The following is a 20,484-nucleotide window of genomic DNA, read 5'->3' on the forward strand; positions in this document are numbered from 1 at the left end:
ACATAAGGTCTTACCCTCCTCTGTCGTACAAAATATCCATAAAATCTAATATTTAGTAGGTACTCAAGATTTTTTTAGACAAGCAAACTTGAAGAAAAAAAGAAAAATCTTTGAATGCAGTTTTGTTTCTTTTTAAAAATAAAGGAATGTCCCCTTTAAGTAAAATGAGCCAGCTTAAGGATTTAAGGTAGTTTCCCTCCAGGGCCCGTCTTATCTTTCCACACTGTATATTGACCTAATTTAAACATAATTATCTTTAAGATCGGTAGGTACTCAACATTACAGTTGACCAAACAGGAAAACCAACCTTTAATGCACTGTATTTTTAGCCCGGATTTTCGGAGGAAAAAACGTACGAGGGCTAAGGATTAATTAAATATCGACTTATCGATATCGATAACAAGCAATTCCTCACTAACATTATCATAATAATAAATTTGACTCGTTCATGAAGTAATTAATAATGTTAGTTTCTTTACTGTCTATTTATGCAAACATCTTTGATTTATTCTGATTGAAACTGTAACATAGTTACTTTTCTCGATTACTGGTGACAGAGGAAAATAATAAAACAAATATTTCAAACAGTTATCTGCCTTTATTCTGCTTTTCTTCATAAACCAGCAGCCATAGTCATTCGTTCGGTACCATTACAGGAAGAAAAAATTAATACACTATTACATATTGTTACAGTTTGGTTTGAATATGTGTTACAGCTGAGTTATGTGTAGACTTTATGTATTTAGACTATTATATTGTTTACAAGTTACATGCGAATTATGAAAACCGGTGCGATGCGAATTTGCCCAGTAACAATTAAAATTTAATTATTTTATTCATAACGGGACTAGCAGTTTAATAGTTAAATTATCCTTTGTACTTAGCATCCTAAATGCCTTCTCTATTACACTAATGTTTGATGGGAATCAGGCTTTTCATTGCGTTGTATATCTACTTTCTTCGTTAGCACGTTTACTAAACTGTTTTCCGATTAGGTATTTAAATTACTACTAAAGTCATCTAGAGCATTGGTATTATATTATGAATGGTAACGAAAAACCTGATTCCGGCTTAAGTAGGTAAGGTTCAAAGTCGCACCGCACAATTTTGAGTCACTGTGTACCTTACTGCTTGTGTGTGTGGAGTGTTGTGCTTAAGTCGATAAAAAATCCGTTCCGTGTAAAATTTTGATTATGGCCAAACATCCCTTTTTTTAAATACACTTTTTGCACTTGTAATAATTTTTGAAAATATAAATTTTGATAATATTTTTCCCTTTGTTCCTAAATATTAATCCAAATAGTTTTTATTATCCTTAATATTGTATTTACAATTTTTCAACAGCCGAAAAATATGTTCAATTTTATTATAATATTATTTTTTAACGACTCTTGTTTAAAGTAGTAGGTAACAGTACAAATATTAATGATCACAAGTTGGTTTTCATTGGTCATTAACATACGTTAAATTACATCTTATTCTATCGGTAATACAGTTAACAGTAGGTCTTAGATGAAAACTTTCTAACTAAATTATTTACACTTGCCACTCTAAGTAATACGAATTTTCTTGAAAATTAATCTTGTGTGCGAAATGAAGATGTCACTAAACATAAATTATTCTGTATATGACTTTATGAGATGTAACAGTTTTATGTATGTTGGGTAGTATAATTTATTAAATCACTTGTATTTTGAAATACTTTAAATAGTTAAGTTTTTATGTTAAACGTTATCAATTCAGTGCCGGATTGTATAGTTATCAAATCACTAGCATTTTGAAATACTTCAAATAGTAACCGCAGTTTATGTTATTTTTATCTATGTAGTCGATTAAAAAGAGTCGCAAGTTACCAAAATGAGAAGCTTGACCAGGCTATAATAATTTGTGCATACTTTTCGGGCACACAAAACACTTATAGAACATTGTAATAACGACCATTTTTTGAAAATCTTTGAATATAATAATGTACTTCAAAATCTACATTTCCAAATGCGAGGCAATTTTATAGTTTTTTTTGTAAATAATATCTACCCAAAATAATATGCACATAACATATAGATATTGAGAGACCCCCTGTTACGTGTATTTATAATGAAACATGCACGACAAAGTGATCAATTAAATATTTTAATATGTGAAACAATTAATTGTTAATGTGGCCACAAAAATCCAACTTGTCAATTCATACAAATTATCGTTCAAAGCTAAATTACTCTTTAACTTAAAATTAATAATACGTTATACGAAACAAAAACACAAACGATATTTACATTTACGCCGACGTATTTATTAACTATAATGTACTTACATATCGTTTTATATCCTATCTATCAACAAAAACCTACTAGATAAAAAAATCTGAGTAGGCCACTAAGACAGACGACATAATTATTTAAATCTACGTACTTTCATAATATCGATTATTACTAAAACTTGTAAAGTGCAACATTCGCTAAGTAGAACGGAACAACTCAGAGTATTTCAATAAATTAATTTATCATCTACTTTATCAAGTATCGAGAATTTAATATTGTACTTATTTACAAAATGCAATATTTTGCTACATAAAAATGCTGCCCTGTTCGTGAACATCAAATTAAGACGCACGTGAACCGAAGTTCAAGCGCTGCCAGAACATTCTTACTGGATTTGGGGACATGTATGCACCCTCATATGTAGTTCTGGTACGCAAGCTTTGTATAATTTAGCAAAAAATGGCTTTATCAGGAACCCGATATTAGGTAATGATTTTGTACTAGACACCTATGCCTATTCTACAATACTCCATTCATGGTTAAAACTACGCCGAGACAAATATTTCAGTCGAAATTTGTTTTAATTTTACATTTTATCAAAAATCCTATCCATATTGAATTTATTTTAAGAGCGAAATACCTGTGAGTTTTCGTACAAACATTTCTTTGATTGAAATGTAAGATGGTGCGTTAAAATGTTTTTTTCTACTTTTCTACTTTGTTTTAATAATGATTTAGGACAGTTTAGAATATCTAGCAAAGGAACATAGTGTAGGTGGGTTGGAAATGTTGGAATGACGTTGTGTAATGAAAAAAATATGTGTAAGAAAACTTATCATCTTACAAGCTGTAGTTTGAACCGGAATAAAAAAAAATATGAAAACGTTCATATAAATGCAACACGTCTGTATTTTGAACTGAACGTAATATTTTTTTTGAAACAGATCAAAAATTAAATGCAGTAAAATTGTAACAATTAAAATCATCGATAATCTGTATCCCATCATTAACTTTTCTAGCATCTGTGGTTCAAGTAAATAACTAAACACGCCATATTTCAAGTTAAACAAATCAAAAAATGCTGTAGTATTATGTCGTTTACCAGCCAGTTAATAGTGCGTCCACACTGAACTAACTATTAAAACAAAATAGGTAGTAAATCTTTCTTATTCTTGGCCGCCGGTGATTGTAAGCACTGGAATTGCGTTTCTGACACACAATGTATTGGAATAACAGATGTTAAAATTTACTTTGGCGGGAAAAAATAGCTCGGTTTGGACGCACCGTGAGTAGATCTTTAAAATAGGTGTAGATGGATTTAGACCATTCCTTTCGACATCATTCTGACGGTGTTTTTGAGTGCTTGGCGTTTGTTGCAGAACCATATTCTAATGACTTCGCGTTCATAGCCCAGTTGGTGTGCTAGTCCGGTTATTTCTGTACCTGAAAAAAAAGGCGAAAATGAATCAGAGTCATATAATAATATCATTAGGTCCGTTGCTTACGTTTCTTACTTGGCTCCATGCCGATCGACCCCAAGTTAGTCAGATTGTTATGTCAATTTGCTTAGGTACGTTCTGTCCGTGGAGCTCTAAGGCGGTCACTTCGACTTCACCCAAGTACCCAAGTGGTGGGAGCGAAATTATGGAGAATACAAGTACTTATAGAGATGGAGCAATATGAGCAGTGCAAAGAACCTGCTAGACGGATGCGTGTTTCTCTCAAAGTCCGCGTTTAGCCACAAAATAAATAATAGTACTACCATACAGAAAAGAAACTTCCTACAAAACCGAAGTTTGACAGCGGTTCAGGATTGAATCACGCTGTCCCTTTCTAATATATAGCACTGTTCCTTTCTGCTATTTTAGGGTTGTCAAAATTCAAGCCATTATCCTATGGTCGTGCACGAGAAGGGACGCCAAGTTGTGTCAACCCTAATAATTGCTCGGAGTAATGCTGAGCCGAACGGATCAGAGTTTGCCCGAAGGGAGAGTTTCGCACCCCTGGTTGAGCAGCTCCAAATCTTGCGGTGTGATGGCACCTCTACATGATGAGCCAGCGCCGGCCACTCCAAGGGACGCAGCCATGCGGTAGAATGAGATAGCAATATCACTTGTTCTAACGTATAAATGCGTCCCTTGGAGTGGCCGGCGTTGGCCCATCGTGTAGAGGAGCCATCACGTTAGGGGGAGCAAATGCGATTTTACTCGCTTGGGAGAAGATACATTTTTTATATATGTACTTAGTTCGTTTTTTTAGCATTAGAAATAAGGTAAACAATCTTGATGTGTCTTTTAATTGAAAAACACATTTTTAAAATAAGTTATGGCACATATGTAACAATTATGAATCTAATACGATCATTTATATTCTTCTGCTTTCATAAGTAATAGGTAGTTATTGATTTTAAAAAAGCGTTTTTAAAATAAAAGACATGTCAAGATCGCTTACCTTCTTGCAAGTTCTTTCTAATGCTAAAAAACAAAGTTTTGTACGGAACACTAAACAAACGAACTATAGGTATGTAACAAGTAAAAAAAAATAGCTTACCAGATGGATGCGTGTTCCTTTCAAAGTGTGCGTTCAGCAGTTCCAAAGCTTGTGGTGTGAACGAGGTCCGCCGCTTACGTTTCTTGCTTGGCTCCATACCAATGAAATCAGTCAGATGGTTCTGCCCGGTTGCATACCTGAAAATGACATATATAAAATAGATTAGTTGCAGTATTTAACTATAATTTAAAGAGCCTAATAGGATAATCTTAATGTATATGTCGGCGGCCGATCGTAAGATCAGGCAGATCGTAATGTTCCTGTGCATTGTTTTGAGGATAGTTACATTAAACCAATATAAAGGTAAGATAGGTTCGTTAGGTTGCCTCAGATGCCCGAAGGGCAAACTGCCCAGAAATAGGAGCCCCGCATAGCGACTCAGGGACCGAGTCAAACAGTTTCACGTTTCACGATATGCCTAGGAATTTCACGATATGCCTGATCTTACGATCGGCCGCCGACATGTAGATTGGTTCACACAAACTGGCAGAAGGTTTAAGAGTTAATATGTCAATAGGATTTTAGGGAAACGCAGGGAAAACGCGTGTTGTATCAAAATATGGAGTATGCAACATCTAGATACCCGTCACTTGCTTGTTTTTGCTGTGACTATAGCTACTTATAGATGCTTCTATAGAAGCATCTATATCTATCGCACTCCGAGGTGCGTAATTCTTATTAAATATTTAGTTTAGTTTTACTGATTCATTATATCCAATCATCAATGAATAAAGTTAGCTACTACTTGGATTGATTTAGCCATGTAAGCGCCACTTGCACCATTGCACTAACCGGGGATTAAGGGCCCCCCCACATCTGGCGTCTTTCGAGCGTCGGCGTCTGTCGGCGTCGGTCCAGCGCTATGGAAAATGACGTCGCTGCGCAGTTGCGTCGACGCTGCGTCGACGTTGCGTCGACGTCGGCCATAGAATTGTAGACGCCGACGCTCGAAAGACGCCAGATGTGGGGGGGCCCTAACCCGTTAAACCTGAAGTTACCATGGTTGCCAGTACAATTTGACACTTGATTAACGGTTTAACCGGTTAACCCCGGTTTAGGGGAATGGTGCAAGTGGGCCTAAGTAGTTTAAAGTTAACCTACATAAGTACCGTTACATGGTGTTATTTAAAATCCTTGGGAATATGTAAGAAGCAAGTAGGTATGTATAATTATTACACATACATATACAATACCTATCCTAATTTGTTAAACCACCGCATTTGCTTAGAATGTTTAAAGCAATTGTTCCCATTTATTGTAAAATAGCCCTACACATACACAAGGGCGCGGTAAACATACATTCGCAGACTTTTCCAAACATACAGAGTGGCCTCAAAATACGTCACCAAAAATTTTATAGGAATTTCTTTATTACTTACACGTCTATTACAAAATGCCATTAAAAATTCAAACAAAACGCATTATCTTCCAAATATTCTCGTTTAACTTTGATACACAAACGTAAACGTTTGTTAAACTTATCAAAAATATACAACAGTACAAGTTTTTGCTAACTTATTTTTGGGCGCCTCTGTAATGATTTGCATGCACTTAGTCCTAAGTATTTTAAGTAAACCTAACAATATTATAGCTAATTTAAGTACAATGACATACGTGCGTTACTATAAAACATGCAGCTATTATTAAATACCAACCAATCACCACAATAACTGACAAGAAAGAAATCCCCATTTAATTCAATATAATAAACCATCTATTACGTCCATAAAGAATTCATACAATCCTTCACCTTACTACTTAATAGACATCTCATTATTTATGTAGCAGCATTCAAATAGCGGGGCATTATGAAACCAGACCAAGGTTCATTATTTCCATTCGTTCCTTATGGTTCTCGATTCAGAAAATTATCTATCATCGGCTCTAGCATGGAACCTATACAAGGTGGGCCGAATAACGTGATCAACTGATCAACAAACATGCAAAGATTACGAAAAAAGTTTGAAATAGATATTTTTTAATTTCCATAAATTACAATTCATAAAAACTTTATGAAAATGTAAATTAACGCTTATTATTAATCAAATTGTATATTGTTATCAATGGCTACCATATTCATTTCGCTAGAGGGTAGCCCAAAAATACGTTTACTACGGGATATTGTTGATAATTTTATGAAACGTTAACGGAGAGTATTATTAAGGTTTGTTTTAGTTAAACAATTATTTAATAACATTTTGTCAAAAATGTGTATGTAAAAAAATACTTAGGTACCTATTCTTATAAAACTTGGCAACGTATTTTCGGTCCACTCTGTATGTATATAAAATATTTTGAAATGGTTTTGATTAGGTATATCGATTAAGATACAACAAGAAGAGAGATCAAAAGACATATTTTAGTTGCGTATTGTTAAAACAACCTTAAGTTATGAAAGAAACGTACAGTTTTTAAATATAACTATTTATTTCCTACTTGGAAGTTTCTTTTTATATCTCATATATGACATGAGCGTCATTCTCCATTCTCTCAAAGAGATTAGATCTTGGCCTAGATTTTCAGGCTTTTTAGGTAAAGCTTCGCGAAACTTGAGTTAATTTACGGAACTAATGAAGCCGTGTTGTTTTGGCTTTTCTTTCTTTGGCCGAGATAGGTAGTTTTTGTCGCCAACGTATTAGAGTGTATTTTTTAATATTTTTAAGAGCTTTGGATCCGGAGGCGGAATCGTACAATCGCGAAACGACAAGAAATAATCTATCGGGATGGCAGATGCTACGAAAAGTCATGTGACTATTTCCATTACATTACATTATTTAACCTTTTGGACGCCAATGACCGATATATCCGCACCGCAGGTCCAACGCCAAAGACGGATTAATCGGTCACAGACCACAGAGCAACATAGACCTACGTGCATATGCATAAAGTTCAATTTCAGTTTTGACATTTCGGTGACCTGGCGTCCGAGTGACTGCTTTTGTGTTTGACACGGCGTCGAAAAGGTTAAGTTATCCTCCTCCTGATGATATAGAGAAAAGTTTGAGGAGGAAAAGTACCGTCAAAAATAATCTTGTCTAGATTCATTTTATAAATCTGCGAAAATGTTTGTAAAAAGCTCTGTCTCCTGTTGTAGCTACTTAAGGAGCCGCAAATAAATCAAAAAGAAATCGGGAACAAGACAGCAATACTGACTTATGTATGTCAGACACATTGGAATAGTTTTTGTTTACCGTTTCCATCGTTATCCATCCACAATAGATTCTTAAAAATAATGAGCCAACCCAATATTAAGTCAAGGATCGTTAAAGGTGTCTCTCGTTAAAAATTACCACCAAGCGACGGACGATTGTGAATTCATCGCAAGATTTGCAATGTAAACTTGTTTCGTTGAATGGGGATAATGCATTTTAATGAATAAATGTTAAGCTGCTGAAGAACCAAAAAAGAATGGCGAAGACTCTGCAGGAAGGCCGAGTTGTGTTTGTGTCTGACTTTTTACTGAGTTGAAGATCCGTATCCGTAGTTTGATCAAGTTTGAAGTGCCAGGAACCGATTTTATTGTTTTGTCTTGTACCAATTATTTTATGCAGACTGTCACTCCTTTAGTTCAATATTTTGACTCTTGATGCAAAGCCTTCCTTGGTGAAAGGACCTTCGGAGGGATTACGACAACTGACAATGAAAATATTTCGGTTTTCAGTAAAAAAGGTAAAGCATCTGTTTTTATTTTCTCTGACGGAGCAACTATGATACTTATACTCATAGATTACGTGCAAAAAGCAAGGAAAGTGCTGAAATAACTACAGTTACTTTACATATAATTAGTAATTTATACAAAAATAAAGACAGTAAGTATATATTAGTTTCCATGGTTAAAATGCTTAAAGCTTAGGACCATTCCATATCGCAAAATGAAAATCAACTTTAAATGGATAGACTTAAAGTTGAAACTCAATCTACAACAAAGGCTCCGAAATCAGAAACATAATATAAGTAGCTACTGCCTAAACACCAGTCACCGAAAACTGACCCTGTAATGTACGTTTAATAGCCAAACATCTCCGTTCTCTGTGAATACTTAATGGCTTATACTATGTTCCTAATTTCGGTTAGAAATACAAAATAAAACTTATTAGTAACGAAACAAAGCCTAGCCGATAAGGCGGTAGTTAGTCCAGATTTGAGAAATGTCTTTCACAATTTGCTAAGCGTTACGGGCCAAATATCACGTTCACGGCACACCATTTATCTCAAACAATATTTACCTCTCTTCTGCTTCCTTCATCCAACGTTCGAGCACCGGTTTGATTTTCTGCGCACTTTTTGGTGTTATATCCAATTTCTCAAATCTGTATCGAACATAAATTTAATGTTAGATTTTTACTCGCACCCGCACGGAAAACTAACGGAAGCTCCCGGACTAGCTCTAACTAACATCGCGAACAGGACATTGACATCGTTAACTAGTATAGAGAGAAAACAAAAAAACAATAGCCAATTTAGGCCCGGGGTAATCAGTTTGATTAATACAGAACTCGGCAACAATAAAACAACGAATTCAATTAGAAACGAAAGGTAACGTATGCCAATGCCCTGGCTTTGAATTGCGCAAAATGAATATTAAAAAAATAAGAGTAATGAAATAATACATCATGCTAGATTAGAACTGATGAGATGAACAATAATAATAGAAGTGTTAAATTTCTCATAGCGATTAGTCATGTAGGAATCGGGCCGACATGGTCTGGTAGCCAGTTCCTAATGTACAACGCGTTTGTCTTAACATCAAAATGAAAGAGTCGGGCGTATGATGCATGGCGCCTTTCTGTAATTACTCGTATGCAAATACGGTACGTGTGAAAAGGAAAAAGAAAAACGTCCAAACGAGACCGGTAATTACATATAATTATATGCGGCATACATTCACGAATGCACGGATCGACGATCGAGATAAGATTACATTAAACAGCGTTGAAACATTTTGATTTTAAGACATTCTACATGTGGACTGGTCCGTACTCAAAGCGTGCTTAATGCATGTAAGTAAGTATCTCCGAAATTATCTACACCGAACATGAGTACAGTAAGCGTAATGATAATAAAGTTCAGTAGGGCTAATATGGTCGGCTCTTTATCATTTATCACCATGCCTGTCACGTTCTAACAAATATGTAAGTGCGAAAGTGACGCATGGAATGACACGTGATAAAATGCGACCATGATACCGCTGCTGATGAGGATGATTTTGGAGATACGAGAGTGTAGGGGTAAAAAAACAAAACACATACATGTTTTGTTGCTGTGACGACAGCTGAGCTGCTAGCATCTGCGAAGCCAGGGCACTGGGGACGGCAACAGATAATATGTTAGATTTGTCATATCCAGTGATACATCTCCCAGGGCTGGGAAACAATAGAGTTATAAAGTGACAAGATTGAAGCCGCACGCTTGTTTTTCTGCGAAAACACTACAAAATCTTACTTCTAAAAATATGTTCCATTGTCGATCTAGAGAGACCCCACTCTAGCGTCTTCCGAGCGTCGGCGTTTGTTCAATTCTATGGCTGCTGCTCGACGCAACGTGGCAACAACTGCGCAACGACAGTCGACAACATTTTCCATAGCCCTGACTAGACGTCGACGCTCAAAAGTCGCCAGTGTGGGCCCTATATTGAACATAATCAACTTAATAGGAAAAAACTTAAGGTAAAGTATCCTCGAAACGTCAATTGACAAATTTTGAACACATGTAGTTCCTCAACACTGAAGACGGTGAACAGATCAGCATAGTTTATCATAAACATAATCATGTCACTATATCAAGCACGTATGACTATATGAATGTGTAATCACTTCCGACTTAGCACAAGTTTAAAATTCATGTTTATCATTCAAATATGGCCGTACAAGGGGCCGGGGACATGATCTTGTAAATAAGTTATGGTAAAAAAAGTACCTAAATATTATAGTAGGGATACAATTATATCGATTATCACATAACAAAAGATTGATAGAATAATCGACTTGTTCTGTCCAAAAGTGTCATAAATAGATATACTACACATCGTATGATTAGTCTACATGTTCATGATGATACCATTATGGGTTAAATGGTAAAACTGTGATAGGTACGTACCTTAAACGTTTTTTTAATTTATATTTTAAGTATTTTCGGTCAAGTTAGATGACTTTGCAAAAAGATTAAAGTCACACAAACGTTTCTAATGTATTATTGTAACTCGTAAACTTTAAACTTTGGAACAGCAAATTAATTAACTACCTAGTCTATGAGTATTCTCTTCTAAGAGTAACTTAGTTTCGATTATGCTTTCTTAAAGTTCGCGTCATTCAACAAAACCTTTAGTATTTCTTATAAAAGTGTAATAAAAACTTTTGTTAAGGCAATTGTAAGGATTTCGTTATTTCTGTTCATTAGGTTGGTACATAGGGCATAATCAAAAGGGGTAACTACCATGTAGCGCGTCACGACGCAAATTGGAGGGAGTCGAAAGAAAAATTAATGGAAAATGAAATCACGACGGGACAAAGACAGGAGAATTCTACTCTTTTAATTACACGAAAAAAGTAATTACGGCAAGATAATTAATTAACTGGAACAGAAGTAACGATTAATGATTTTATTATACGAAGGAGGTCGTTGAGGGTGGCTGAATTGAAATTTCCTTCGGCCTGCGCTGGTTGCGTTCCGTTTTGCATCGAAATTCGATTTGTTCGCAGAAAACGACGTTTCGAGCGATTTGATTTGATTCAATTAAACATTATGAGCATGTAATTCAGCGCTCAGAGCTGAATTAACTTTCAATTTACATGTAGCCGGGTCTTATTTATTTGAACTTAACCGAGCCGAAATGATTACGTAGCAATAACAGAACGTTTTAAGTGCGACAATAGATCAAAAAATTAAAAAGACGCCGAAAATAATAATTAGAACGCACCCGTGCCAAGCGGAGTAAAAAATGGTGTAAACCACGTCATAGTGAGCGCCGGAAGCCGTCCGAATGGTAATTAATTAAAAGAATTGTAAGCAATGAAAGGAACTCATGCTGTTTTACAAATCACTTCAATTAACGATATTAAAAAGTTGGAGTGATAACTGAGCGACTTGGCCCGCGTGACGGCGTCCCCCTAAAAAAAGGTGATGAATATTTAAACCTTTTTTGTCTGTCCCTTAGGGTTGCCTGTTGTGAAAATGTTGACAAGCGTGCGACTTTATCTTGGCGATTACAATTTATTTTCGACACTCGTCCACTTGGCCTGTCTTAAGGTGATATATCAGTTTAATTAAGGGGAGATAGAATTGGAAATTACCTGCAAATGGCGCTTTGGCTGTAAGCGGGGCCTTCGGTCACGGACAAGGCCTGGCCGACCTGTGTTTGGGTGAGGCCTAGGCCAAGCCGCCGTAGTTTGAAGGCCTTTGCGAATTCCTTGATGTCTTCTAAGTTGATTCCATCGACCACGTTACTGGACGACTGGCTTATTGTTGGTTGATCTGTTAAATAAACATAAATTGTTATTAAATTTAATTGAACATTTTAAACCCTTACATGGTAAGAGATGTCTTTATAGTTTAGGATTATTGTCTATAAGTTTAATGTCTTTTAAACTGAACTTAACAACTACATAACAGTACTTTAACTCAACAAGAATGTAAGTGTTAATTTTAATAGTGTTTAAGGGATACGTCTGTACAAGTGTACAGATGTAGTGCATAATAATTATTTTCCATCGTATTTTCACGGAAATGTACGAACTTGTCTTGCTATTCAGTCAGTCTCGGTAGGTACAAAAAGTAAAAGAACGTTTCCGAGAAAATACGATGAACAACAATATGCACTACATCTGTAGCAATAGTTTTGAAGTTACAAAGGGTAGGAGATTCAAATATTTTCTGAATAACAGCTTACACCTACAAAGATAAGTACTTATAAGCAAACACATTATATACATGGTGTGTCTGACCATGGGGCTTTAAATCCAGGGCTTGATTTTACTCGCTAAACTGAGCTACTTTTACCATGGGACCAACCCTAAAATCGGGGAAAAATGTTGTCTTTTCCATAGAAAACATCGACATCTGATCAGCCAAAATGTATGAAAAAGTAAAAAACATTTTCGGGATTTCGAGGTTGGTGCCATAGTAAAAGTAGCTCAGTTTAGCGAGTAGAATCGAGCCCTGGATTTAAAGCCCCATGGTCAGACACACATTGTATGTCAGGTACTTATTTCATTAAACTGTTAAGAATGGACTTTAATGTATTTTATCGGCATTTAGTTCTCGCTAACACCTTAAGTGTAACTCATAAAAGGGTTATCCTGTTAAAACGTGTTTCTAATCTTCCAATCCCTTAGCAAAACTGGGGCATTTAGTCGTTAAGGCAGCATCAAAATTATAGCCAAGTTTAGTGGGCAATTTGGAGTAATTAGCCGATGGTGGTGGTTCTTAATTATGCGTGCTGACGTCATTAAAGAGGAGCTGCGGAATCCTGCCACTGAATACACGAATGCTAGAGTTGTATGCTTGAACGCTTTGCTTTTAGCCTACCGTGAACAATCTTCAACGTGTTGCCTCTCTGTCGCGCTTGTAAATTCATTCGTAAGTGTGACAGGGCAACACGTCGAACGTGGTTCGCGGTAGGCCCTCTGTGAAGCCAAAACGTCGCCGTTGTCTCGAAATCATAGAAAAATAAATAAGCTTGCATGGTAATGTATAATCAGGGTTTTTATTTAATATAAACAAAATAAAAACAATTATAAACTAAAATTAAAACTACATAAAGCTACAATTAAAATAACTACTAAACTAAAATAACCTATAAATAAAAAACTGGCACCAGTTCAGTGCCTTGGGGCAGGGTGCCAAGAAGGCTGGCGGCATTGCCGCGCTGGACGGCAATACCAATGCGTTGCGCAAGGTATGAGCCAGCCCTCTTGTCACCCGTCGCCTCCACGAGGCGCTTCGCCAGCTCGGCGAATATGCCGTGGGCGCCAGAGCCCCACGGCCCTAGGTTTTCCAAGGCCCTAAGCTTAGATTTCTCCATCCGAATTCTAACATTGTTAGCAACGAAAATTAGTACCAGATACAATACTTATGTTACTACGTAAATATTTATGCCAAGTTTCATAATGATTAAAACATTTTTAAAATGAGAGAGTAACTTCGATTGTATGGGAGTAGATTTTTGGCAGGGGGTTCGTTAGATAAAATTGGTGATTTTCAAAACATCGCGATGTCGCCTCCAGGGGTGCCACACTGCAGGTCCTTGCTTAGCTAACCGATGACAAATTACTTTCCCTATCTCCCTCGCTAGTTTAAGTAGTAGTCTGCATCAATTAAGACAAGGTAGGGTTGCTAAATTGGCAATCGTTCCTCCATTTACCGGCACAAAATGCTCAGACGATTTCTAATTTAGTTGTTGTATCGATATTGTTTGTGTCTTATGAGAGTAATAAGTTTAGGGGGGGTTAATGAATGGATAATGTAATAAGTGGTTATTGATAGATAGGTGTGCTCATAATTTGTTACGTACGGTGAAGACTGTAAAATATATATTGGTATGTTGGAAAGGGAAAAAAAAAGAGCAATGTCATGTAATATTAGGACAAGAGTATCCACAAGTGTTCACAAGTTCATTACGTAAGTTAAGTATCAATACCTGTTGTAATCTTATTTCAGTGTTGGCCGTAATGGTTAATTCTAATTAACAATTAATCAATTGCATTAACCATTAATTCTGCAATTAATCAATTGCATTACGCATCAATTTAATTAAAGTTAGTTAGAATTGAATCTTGAGGCGTTTAATTACATTGATTGTCAATCTAATTGCCTATTTAATGGCATTAAAGTTTCAAAAAATTAATTACCATTACTCTCAATTGCATTAACGTTTAATGGAATTAAATATTTTTTTCATAAACTAATAATTAATGTTAATTTTGCTTGAAACTATTAAATGGGAATACACTCATTATTGGTGTATTTTTATTTGTCCCTGTCATATGTGAGTTGGAGACAATGGGAAACGGGGACAAATGGGATTTATTCATTTATATGAAGCGCTTATTCCATCTGCTCCAGGCGGGAACAAATGGGAAAATATCGGATAATGATGTGTTCCCATTTGTCCCCACACCAATAAAGTGGGGAAAAATGGGAATAATTTATATGCAAACTGCACATATATTTCCTATATGTTCCCCGTGGGGACAAATGGCAATACACCCATTATTGTTAGTTATAATGGGTGCTCATAAAATAAATAAAATAAATAAAATAAATAAAATAAATAAAATAAATAAAATAAATAAAATAAATAAAATAAATAAAATAAATAAAATAAATAAAATAAATAAAATAAATAAAATAAATAAAATAAATAAAATAAATAAAATAAATAAAATAAATAAAATAAATAAAATAAATAAAATAAATAAAATAAATAAAATAAATAAAATAAATAAAATAAATAAAATAAATAAAATAAATAAAATAAAAAAAATAAAAAAAATAAATAAAATAAATAAAATAAATAAAATAAATAAAATAAATAAAATAAATAAAATAAATAAAATAAATAAAATAAATAAAATAAATAAAATAAATAAAATAAATAAAATAAATAAAATAAATAAAATAAATAAAAATAAATGGTGACGCGGGCCGTACTTTGTTAATATTTATGACTTTATGAGACATTGTCGTTTGTCACTATTACATACAAAATAGCCAAGGCGGCACTCGGGCCGCAAGTGATAGGTTCACGAGCCGCATGCGGCCCGCGGACCGCAGGTTGCCGACCGCTGCACTAGACCTTTGATCCCTTGGACGTCTTTATAAAATTACGATATTTATTCTTGTTAATTGTTAATTATCAATCACATGTTTAATTTTCATTAAAAATTGTTTTAGTTTTTAATGGTTTGTTAAGCAATAACCATTAATTCTTTTTAATTGTTAGTGGTTCGTAATAAATTAACATTAGTGCAAATTGATGTTCAATGCAATTGATAATTAATTTTCCTTCAATGGTTAATGGCTAATGGCAATTAACCTTTTCAATGGTTAATTTTTAATGGTCAATTGCATTAACGTTCGGCCAACACTGGAGACTTATAATCTTAGAACTGCGACGATTTAATAATAGTCACACCGGCCGGAACGAAGATATTAAAGTTAGTTCTGTTTTGGTTTGGACCATAGAAATATAACTCATCTATCATATGACATTGCACTCTTTTGGAAGAGGTAATTCCTCTAAAATTCCTTTAAAAATAGAGGTAATAGATGACTGTAGTTAATTTAAATAACAAATGAAAACTATAATGATGTAAACTGTATAGGTATCTAAGAAACAAGGGTCTATCAAAACATTATTCATATCCTTCAATTACATAACGTAACCCATGAATTTTTATACCTCCTTTAACTTCCAAAGTCCATTCCCATCTAAAATATATTCGCCTTTTAAATTCGGAGCACCCAAAGTATCACGAATTCATTGAACAGCTGATCTCGCATTTCGTTACCATAATTTGAAATTGCTAAGGCTTTTTCAGCCAATTACAGACGTTGCGTGATAACAACTCACCATTAATTAAACTCCAAAGATAAAGTCAATTGGCTAAGCGTAGACGAAATTCAATAACAATAATGCATCAAGATACCGCTGTGTTAATTGTTTAATACATGTAGTAAATTAATTAGGAGCGATTATACTTCGCGTGTCTATCAGTCTGCGTTCGGCCGCCATTTTGTAGTAATGCGTAAAACCAATTATTCCAAATGCTTTCTTTCAACATTAAAAGGTTACTTACCTCTGACTGACCGAGCGCGTGATTCTAATACATTTCCTATTAGTTTCATTCGAAATTTCTCCTTCAATACTTGAAAATTATCCTCTAATATCGGATTTGCGTTTAGAAGCGTCTAATGCCGAATTCACATGCCAACTCCATGCATATTTAAAACCGAAAAATTCGACATAATAATCGAACTGGGCCGTTATTTCGACATTTTATATTCAACGCTTGATTATTCTTAATTAAAGTTTTCGAGTGATTAGGGTGAACCATACACTTTTACCAGTTTAAATGTGCGTGCTTGTTGAGCTTACTTTAGTATTTCGGCTGCTTGAGTCGTTGAAGCAAAGAACAAAATCGTTCAGGAACGACTTTTCCGGTGGAGTTTCTGAACGCATAATGGATAAAATTACGCGAGCCGAATCAACTCGATTCGAGCTACGATTACGATGTAGAATCGAAAACGATATCGATTATAATTAACGCGTATTATTATCGTAACTGTTGTAAGTGCTTTTGAACAAGTTTCTATAAAGAATTGAAGCCGTTTGGTAAAAGTTTGACCTTTTCTTTGTATAAATTATCGAGGGCTTTTCATTTGCTTGTCTAGTAATTAATACTGATTTTAATTACACAAAAGATACGATATTGATTTTCAATTTACTAAATAATAACCCATAATAAATGCGATAACTTGAAATGGTTAGTTTATATTGACGTCAATCGATTGTGTTTCCTTTCAAGTATTAGTTTAAATTTATGTTGATTCTTTCTAGGTATTTAAAGAGTATTAGGTAGCGACAAATTGTTTATACACCGAACTAAAATTTACCCGAAAACAAACTTATATTCTAAATAATTTTGTCTCTTCCAGAAACTAAATCTTAATTCAGACCAAAACTACACAGAAGTAGTTTTAGCTGATGGAGTCTGTGCGGAAATAGATGAGTCGTGAAATGTATGAGGCCCAATACATTCCAATACATTCCACGACTCTTTTCGAACAGACTCTACGGTCAAAGACAGAAATTAGGCTTCAGTATTCCTAATAACTTCCAGGGGCAGTGCAAACAACATTTATTTATTTATTTATACAGGGTGATTCATGAGACGTGAGCAAGACTAATCTTGCACACTCAGTAACTGATAATTGATCGATCACCGTCGTATTTAGGTGAAACAACCACACTTTTTCCTATTTTTTAAGTTTTTGGTGAGGGCAAATTTAATCCTCTACAATCATGGTCACCCTACAAGACCTAATTAATAAGCATAAAACCTCTTTATCTTTTTGATTGCGAAGAAAATAAACTGTCAAACTTGAGTGAGATACGAGTTTTCAAAAGTAACCAGACCGCGATGACAGTGATGACATTCAATTTGACACAGAATATCGGTAGTTTAGTATTCTAATTTTAGGGTGACCACGCATGTCGTAAATAAATTAATAACTTTTTTTTTCAACACGACTAGAAAATTAACGTTAACCTCACTAATACTGATACGAAAGTGTTGCTTATAATATACGAAATGCGCAGTATTAGTCCTGCTCACGTCTCCTGAATCACCCTGTATAGTTCAGCCATCAGCGCCATATATTTAAGGTTACATCATTTGGCACACACTAGTCTTCATATTCTTCTGACGTGTAAAAGTTCTTTAAAATGCCTAAGTATCATGCAAATAAATTTTCGTGTTAGTATTTCATGACTCGTTCAATTAAATATGCATTCCCAGTCTCATAGTCATACAATGTAACCACTATAGACTAACCAGTTTATTGTAGTATTGGTACTATACCACAGTAAATCTAGAACTAATTGTTACAAAAGTTCCGACCTGGGTAATTAAGTATTAGTAGAAAGTGGGTAACAAATGGCAGCGACAGCAATTTACGTATTACGTCGATTAGATGCAATTAAATTCTACGTTACGTTTGTCCTAAAAACGGTTAGTTAGTCAAGATCGTATCCTGTATATTGGATGATGGTAAAGTATACCGTGTGATGTGAGAAATAAAGTTTAAACTCGTAATACAAGATGAGAGATGGGCGTGTTTCTTGTTGGTCCAGTTCATCATTTAGATTTTACTTTGATGTCAAAATGTAAGTTTGAATTGTATTGAACTGACATACTTTTTATATAAAATCCAGACCAGCTTTCGCATAATTAATACTTCTTGTGTAGATTATTTTTTTAAACCACAACGGTTACATTCACGTGACATGTTCATGTGTGCAGCCGTCGCGAACACTCGAGCCTGAAGAAGGACCCCCGATGGGCCCGAAATTCACGTGACTGTAACCATTGTGATGTAAATATAAAAAAAATTATAGGTTCATTTTATTTACAACTCCTGAGACGTCTCAGGAGTTGTAAATAAAATGAATACGTATTCAAAGTCCAAAATAGCCCTATGTAGTTCTATCTTGCATAGCAAAAGTAAAAGGGTAGGTATGTAAGTTTGTACATTCACTGTTTCGACATAAATCTCTCAACTACGGCTAAACCTTGTTCGCCAATTAGCCTTCGACAGCCAGCTCTTTCTTTCTTATCGCTGTCTTTATCGATCCTAATTATTTGTAATTGAGTTTAATTAGTTGATTAACTATATTGCCTTCCATCGGTCCCTTTGATCGCTAAAAGCCTTTGTTTATTGTTTATAAATACAACTAATTATAAGTCATTATGGTTTAATTTTATAGGTAGTGTGATGAATATTTTAGTTATTTTGAAATGGAGATCTAAAGAATCTATAACTAGCCGCTTAGAAATGAATAACTGTAGTAAACATAATACACTATAATCAGTACCGTCTTTACCATAAGGGAACACGGGGCCCGTGCCCAGGGCCCCCATCCTCAGGGGGCCCCGAAGGACAGACAGTAACAGTATATTTGATTACCCATAATAAATAGAAGATCATAGTAGAAAAAATTTTTCACCACACCAGCTCGGAAAGGCTTACTTTGCACTTCAAAAACTGATAGCAAAGTTGCATTTTATTCACATGTGAGACAAAGTAATCAAATGCAAATTTTGAGTTGGTTTCTTATATTTGCTGGCAGAAATGACTTTTAAATGATGATTTTGGATGATAAATATTTAATAACATTCATTTGGATTTGATTTGGTTTGATTTTTGTTTGATATTTTACATTTAATATTTGCTTCAGGTTGGTGTGGTGAAAATTTTGTGTTTCACTCGGGGGCAAATTTTGTTTAACCGCTCGTGCTTTAAAACCCTCGCAACGCTCAAGATTCCATTTTACGAACCACTCGCTACGCTCGTGGTTCAATTTTGGAATCTTTCGCTTGCTCGGGTCTCAATAGCACGAGCGGTTAAACAACAACTTTGCCCCCTTGTAAAACAAATAACTATAACTAATTCGTTTTATTTTCTTTCCAAGGGCCCCAGCTTAGTTTAAGGTGGCCCTGACTGTGATACATTATCTAAGTATTTTTAGAAGCAATTATTCTACGAGTATACTTGTTTATATTTCTTTCCACCCAACGTGCAAGAGTTGCAAATTGATTCCAATCTCCGTGGATAAGAGATTTTAATTGTTTAAATTAGGTGACTATTAAAAGGTTGACAAAAAACTAACAAGTGTTTTTTTATTAATTAAGGTTAATTTAAGAAATAATCACAAGAAAATAGTCTTATCCAGATATAAGCGCCGCCCAAAGCAAATCTAAAGAAATAGAAAAACAAATACCTAACGAAATAAAGTATGATACTGTAGCAGATACTATATTACTTATATGATATAAATAATAAAACCCACAGAACTCACGGCGCGATTCTGGAAACGAATAAGAGATTAACTAGATACGATATAGTAAAGATATGTGACGCCCAACGGGTAAAGGTACCTTATGACGGTTGGCGCTTA

General features: G+C 34.8%; 1 protein-coding gene across 4 annotated transcripts in view; it reads right to left on the bottom strand.

Moving 5' to 3' along the window:
* Positions 1-578: 578 nt before the first annotated feature.
* Positions 579-20,484, bottom strand: part of LOC134670395 (POU domain, class 6, transcription factor 2) — a 213,310-nt gene continuing 193,404 nt past the window's right edge. For all 4 annotated transcript variants that reach the window (XM_063528233.1, XM_063528232.1, XM_063528234.1 and 1 more), the window contains 5 exons: positions 12,098-12,278; positions 10,058-10,111; positions 9,035-9,118; positions 4,809-4,945; positions 579-3,701 (listed from right to left, as the gene is read on the bottom strand). In XM_063528233.1, coding sequence (XP_063384303.1) covers positions 3,577-3,701; positions 4,809-4,945; positions 9,035-9,118; positions 10,058-10,111; positions 12,098-12,278 — 581 coding nt within the window. In that variant the 3' untranslated portion in view covers positions 579-3,576. The remainder of the gene's footprint in view (positions 3,702-4,808; positions 4,946-9,034; positions 9,119-10,057; positions 10,112-12,097; positions 12,279-20,484) is intronic.

This window comes from Cydia fagiglandana, chromosome 13, assembly GCF_963556715.1.
Source record: "Cydia fagiglandana chromosome 13, ilCydFagi1.1, whole genome shotgun sequence".
Lineage (NCBI taxonomy): Eukaryota > Metazoa > Arthropoda > Insecta > Lepidoptera > Tortricidae > Cydia > Cydia fagiglandana.